At 45.1% G+C, this 6,549-nt stretch overlaps 1 protein-coding gene across 1 annotated transcript; it reads right to left on the bottom strand.

The window, feature by feature from the left end:
* Positions 1-771: 771 nt before the first annotated feature.
* LOC128276414 (trichohyalin-like) lies at positions 772-1,936 on the bottom strand (the record flags this gene model as incomplete). The annotated part of the gene is made up of 1 exon (XM_053014877.1): positions 772-1,936. A coding segment is annotated over exon 1 (1,165 nt), but the record flags the coding sequence as incomplete, so codon positions are not given.
* Between the last annotated feature and the right edge of the window lie 4,613 nt (positions 1,937-6,549).

Below are 6,549 nucleotides of genomic sequence, written 5' to 3'. Positions count from 1 at the left end.
GGATCCTACTGGTGTGACTGTTTAGCAGTTCTGATGAATCTGCTACACCTCCCTTCCTTTGAAAGAATGAGGCAGCGATTTGAAATGAGCTGTCTCATTCGTTCCTGGCTCGTATTAATCTGTTTTTATGTACTATTGTTTCCTTAAGGGTCTGCCTGTTCCTTATAGTGCAATTCGTGTTATCGATGTTTGTAATGGTAAATGGTCCTATGTATACAGGATCTAACTTCTTTCTGTTTTCGTTTGTTAAATAAACTGTGTCTCCTATGCTTATTTGTATTGGGTTGTTGTATTTGTTTGCTGTACCCTTTCTGTTTTCTTTTGCTTCTATTAATTTCTGTTTGGCCACCTCGTTTGATTTTTGCAGTTTGTATCGCATTTCCGTGTAATATTGTTCTATGTTGTATACTGGATCTGGCTTGCTTTTATATAATTCCTGCGGTAAGTTTGCTGTCCTACCAAAAATTAATTCGTATGGTGTGTAACTTGTGTCTGTGTGTGGGGTTGTGTTGTATACAAATTCGTAAAATTTGGTCCAATCGTCCCAATCAACGTGATGCTCGTTTGAAAATGTTCGTAAATATTCGTTTAGACATTAATGATTCTGTTTTAACTAACCTATTGTTTATGGGTGCTAATGGATCAACGATGGACAACGTTATTATGCTGCTGGTGGTACCCATCTCCCGTCGGATGGTCTCAATGCTGCTGGTGGTACCCATCTCCCGTCGGATGGTCTTAATTCTGCATGATCTGCGTGATCGTACCTACCATGTTCCTTTTCGTCTGTGATGTGCATCTCCGATGGTTGCTGCGATCGTGGCAACGGTTGTTGCTCTGGCTGCTTCTGCGGCCGCCGGAAGTTCGCAAGACACAGTAGAAACGAGTCTGTGTCCAACTTCTCCGTCTGCTTTGATGGTTGATCGCCTGCTTCAACGCCTTCCAGGTTTAAGTCATCGTTCTCCTTGATCTCGTACACTGTCGTGAGGGCACCGGTTGCTTCTTTCCGTCCCTGTTGTCGCTTGCTAATACACTCAATGGTTTCAGCCTTATCTTCTTTCGCTATAGCGGCTATCACTGCTGGTTTTGCTTCTTGAGTCATTTCCACTATTTCGTCACTATGAGTTGCTGTTGCGCGCCTTTTCGCTGCTTTACTCTCGTCGTAGGTGTCCGACTTATTACTTCTTTTTCTATTCTTATTCTTTACCTTTGCAGTCGGCGATATGATCGGTAGTTCTCGTACTGCGTCTACTGTTTTTCCGCATGTACTTTTTCGGCACAACTTATTCGTTGCACTTTCCTCGTTACTGTAACTGTTCGTGAAGGATCTATAGTCCTCTGCTTCCTGGTCCTCATTCTGCTCCTGTAAATCATTGATTGATATATCCTTTTCTTTGTTCTCATCGTTAAGTAATTCCTCGATCATTTCTCGTATTTGACAATCCGTTTCTTCTTGTTCTTTGCGTTCTTTTTCTTCGTTTTCTTCAAACTTCTGGCGAGCCTTTTCCTCGCTACGTTTATTTTCTTCTTCACGACGACGTGTTTCATTGATGGCTTCGATCCGGCGCTGTTCCTCTACCAGACGGATCCTGTCTTCCTCCAATCTGCGCAGTCGTTCGAGATTGCGCTGCCATCTGATCTGCTCTTCGTTCCATTTGCACTTAAATTTCGCCTCCCATTCGGCTTGTCGATTTTTCTCTACCTCTTGTTGACTTAAAAACGCACTTGCGTTGGGCGTCGTCGCACACTTCTGATGAGTCTCGTACCTAGAGACGAAGCTTCTCTGGTTTCCGTATTTAATATTTTGACAGCCCTGGCTGTGTTGATATTGACGCTGGATACTTTGGATTTGGCGCCTGTTACACTGAAACGGGCGCTGGTTACTCTGTTTTGCTTCATATATTTGTGCATCGTCGTTGTTTGTCTCGTTTTCCATGACTTTCTGTACAGCCTCACTAATTTTGCTGAATGTTCCAGCCTTTAAGATAATTCTCGTTTCAGGATTTCTTATACCGTTTATAAGTGCTTCAACTCCCTTTTTTGTAGCCATGATGTGTGCTCTATCTATGGGGATCTGTTCCTTAATGTAGATAGATTTGAGTTGAGCGGTTAAATTTTCTGTTTCATTGCAAAATTTTTCGGCGGTTTCTTCCTGTTTCAGGGCTTTTAATTTAGCGATCCAACTATCGGACGTCATTTTTGATTCGCAGTATTCCTTTAAGTTGCTCAATAGCTCTGCGAGGTTGGTTGCACCAATAATTGCTTGTCGTGCAACGCCCGATAACCTTGTTCTTATAAACTGAAATACTGTTCCTTCGGCTGTTATTTTCTGTTCCGCATTAGCGTCAGCAAAATCACTTGCTACTGTATCGCTGAATAGGTTCACTGCGTCTACGAACGCGTCTAAATTTTCTGGGGCACCCTCGTACATATGCACTAGAGTGGTGCCCAATCTGATATCTACTTTAGCAGCCATGGTTGATGCCCGATCTAGTCCGATCTTAACCCGATTGTCGCTATTACCATCTAGTACTACCTGTGGTGGATATTCTGCTCTGTTTCTTTATCAGCCTCTTCATCATTTTCTTCGGTTCCGTGTCGATTGTTTCGCAGCAGTTGGTCTTCTCGTTGTCTTCTTAAACTTCCATCAACTCGAGCATTTCGATTTTCTAATTTTTCTGGTTCTCCTCCTCATCGTCGTCTTTTGCTTCTGATGATCTGACTGCACTGCTTGTTGGTACTGTTTCCCGCGTTCTCGATGAAGCGCCTGCGCCGCTTTCGCTTAACTTTTTTGCACTTTTTGCTGCTTGCACTGCTGCTTTTTGCTGCTGCTTTTTGCCGGTTTCCACCTTTACCCATTTTGTTGGCGGGTACACTAATGTCTCATCACTATCGTCACTGTGTCGCGTGTAGGTCGTGGTTCTTTAACTGCTTATCGTTCTATTCGGTACACTTTGACACTGACACACTACACAACTGTACGGTCGCCATATAGTATAAAAAAAAACGTTGGATTACTTTGAACTGGACATGGTCGCCATATAATATATAAAAACGTTGGATGTTGTCGGTTCGTAGTGATGGGTCGTGTACTTTGTTGGCGGGCGGCTTCGGTGACGAAGCCGCCCCGCGTGGCGCTGGACTTTGGGGAGCTGCACTTGTTTCTTTCCTTCGGGGAGAATTTTAAACACGACACGAAGAGATATGTGTCTTTATCACCGCCATCAGAATTTTTGACTGACGGATCGTTCTTTATTTTATACAACTTTAAATCGCGTTCCTGGGGTCTATTTCGCTGTTCTATGGGTGGCCTGTTTGTGTGGTCCAGTTCCTCGAATTCCTCGAGGTCTGGTTCGTTTCCTGTTTTTGCCAAATTCCTCGAGGTCTGGTTCGTTTCCTGTTTTGCTACTTGCTTTCTTTCCGAGAAGTGAGTTTACCTATTGCGTGATTTATGACCTGCATATTTCCGTTCTATGGGTGGTCTAGTTGTGTGGTCAAGTTTCCTCTAATTTGAATGGTGGATCCTACTGGTGTGACTGTTTAGCAGTTCTGATGAATCTGCTACAGATCATCATCCGGTCAAGTGATTGATTGTTGCCACCTGCTCGGCCCACGTTGGCGGTGGCATGTCAAGCCGATCAAGTTTTCTCAACATTCAACCCTAATTGAACATTGCTCGTGACAGGAGCACCGGAGCGCCGTAGATTGATTAGATTTAGTGGTTTGCGAGCTGCGGTCGTAGAAGATTAGGCAACAGCGACAGGATAAAAGCATAAAAAACCGAACCGAAACGGGAGTGAAAAGCACAAAGGTCAGCCGGAAGAGGTCACAATCCGAGGTACGGAGCATCCTGAGCAGCAAAAGAAGTCGTGCAATTACCTGCCAGAAAACGGGATGAGATTAATTTTACCGTGCCGCGTTCAGGGTGTGTTATTAATTTTTCTTTTGCCTCTCATTTTCTATTAAAATTGTGTTTCGCTTTCCACGCCCCCACGCACTGGTCAAGAGTCAGTGTAACCCACCTTCACCCGGTTCAACCCGGAGCCCGGTGTCGCTGGGTTGCGGATAAAGGTTAATCTCCGGTGACAAGGCGTACCGGGCCGAAAGCCGAAAGGCCGCTGCCGCCAACAATTAGTCTCACTAGACGGTGGCCCTCCACCGGGAGCCCTAAGTGGTTGCAGCACTCGCAATACAGAGGCCAGATGCCGGGGTCTTCAAATGTGCACTTACAGTGATGAGTCGGCCAGTTACGGTGCCGGCTGTGGACAGAGCAAACGAGGCATCGGGGCAAAAACAGCCAACAGCATTCATGTTTTGCCGGCAACGACGCACATCAAAGAAGTGCTCCTGGAGTCCGCCGCCAGCCAAAGAGACTTACAAAAATCAACGGTAAACTGGGCCAACACATTAAAGAATCTCGACCGTGCCCGGAGCTGTTCGTGGAAGTGTCTTCAATTCGTTCTCGTCATTGGCATAATTTTTCCTTTTGAATCCATACGGCCATACGGGAAGGCGGTAGACTGTAAATATTAATACGGCTAAGCACTAAGCGGCCGCACTTCATTTGCGAGTAACGCTTACTAGGTGTATGCATGAAAAATCGGGAACTTAAAAAGATGGCTGTTCCTGCCGATTGGGACTTCCCAGTTTTGCTGTTTTTCATCATTACCTTGTGTTGACATCAGGTAAATGATTTCAGGTCGAAAAAAAAATTATTTCGGTTTGCAACCCATCATTGAAAGGGTTAAACTATGTCAACTTTTGTGCCTGAAAATGACGTTTTGCGGGGATTATTATTTTTCTGCCCCTGTTGAAGAAAACTGCTTCGGAATCGCACCAAATGCTTGTCGGGACTTGTGTTTGGAAGATAACAGTGCTTTGAGTGGTTTAAAACATTTCAAAATGGCGATTTTGACTTTACAAAAAAAAGCCTTAAAGGACTCCAAAAAACGAACTTTCTGGTGGGACAGAAAGTTGTGGTGTTTCACAAGCTCCTAAAATCTGATGCAAACGTTAATTCCGATCGCTACTGACAACAAATGATCAATTTGAACCATGCATTTATCTAAAAACGACCAAAATGCAATTCTAGGGGGTTCCAATGGGGGCGCCTGGTGGCTCGTGGAAACAAGCACGAGGCTCCCCAAAAAACAAAACTGTTTGAGGATACTATCAAATCACTTGGATGGGAGTTGCTATCCCTCCCCGCGTTATTCACCAGACTTGGTTCTTTCCGAATATCATTAATTTTCATCGATGGGACACGTATTGGCTGAGCAGCCCTTCGTTTTTCTACGAGGAAGTCGAAATTGGATGACTAACTAGTTTACTTAAAAAAAAGAAGAATTCTTTCACCTGGGAATCCACGATTTAGCAGAGAGATAGGAGAAATGTATAGCTAGCGATGGCACATACTTTGAATAAAATAGAAATTTGCATAAAAATTTTATAAACGTTTTTTGTGTGATAACAAATCCCGATTTTTCATGCATACACCTAGTACATTCCGTGAACAGACAACTGACGTTTGGCATGCGTCTTTACAAAAGTGAATGGAAACCCTTCAAACCGGAAGCAGGCAGCGTTCCGGAGGGGGACTTTTGATCCATTTGCATGACAGATTAATCTGTCGGCAATCAATCATGCGCCTTTTGCGGATAAAGCGCATCCTTCGTTGCCTGATCCGCCACAAACAGCGGGCAATAAACGTTCCGCTGCCGGATGGACGGGTGCCATAAGGAGAGTCATCGGCAAAGAACGCACGGGCGCGTGTGGTTTAAAGTAAATCACAAATGCTCGATCTCTCCTGCACACGACAAATGGACGTCGATTGATTGACTTCAACCGATTCCGGCATATTTTTGCATTTATGCTGAGCCCTTGTTTTGTTGCGAGATGTTGTTGGCGTCTCCGTTTCCGAGGCCGCCTGTCGGAAAGTTGGGTGAAAAATCGTACCCAATGCGTGTCCCTGATTTGGGGCCATTTATCTTCCAATGCATGGGAAGTACACTTGAAGAGCTGAAACGTGAAGAGCTGCCCGAGAGGAAAAGTCATACGTAAATGTTAATCAGGTGTGATCAACGCCAAATGAAGGGCTGTCTCGAGAGAGAGAGAGTGAGAGAAGGACAGCGGATTGATCACGTACGGAATTTGATATACGATGTCGCATGTTCGCAGAAAAACCCCGACAAACACACATGGGACTCGGTTACGATTTTATGACATCGATTTCACGAGCGCTTCGAATGCAAAGTGGTCACGATGCGGGCGGAGGGTACCGAAAATGAGATACAGTTGCCGTTGGAAAAGCAAATTTTCTCACGATCCGGAGATACTCCGACGCTAGGGGTCACATCGAGCCCCATTCGAGGAGCAGATCTGTTCCCCGGCAGCCATCTCGAGGTACGGTGTGCAGCTCAACAAGAAGTCAATTTATTCAACGGATGTGCTGCCAGCCTCAGTGACACTCCGTTCGCTCTGCCGTACCGGGCCGACTCTTTGAAAATAAAATGACTACGTGAACCGTTTCGTCGCCGGCAGCGACTTCGT

The sequence above is a fragment of the Anopheles cruzii genome, unplaced genomic scaffold (genome assembly GCF_943734635.1).
Source record: "Anopheles cruzii unplaced genomic scaffold, idAnoCruzAS_RS32_06 scaffold01138_ctg1, whole genome shotgun sequence".
In the NCBI taxonomy this organism is placed as follows: domain Eukaryota; kingdom Metazoa; phylum Arthropoda; class Insecta; order Diptera; family Culicidae; genus Anopheles; species Anopheles cruzii.
The sequence above is the reverse complement of the archived record's forward strand: the minus strand, read 5'-3'. Positions and strand labels throughout refer to the sequence as shown.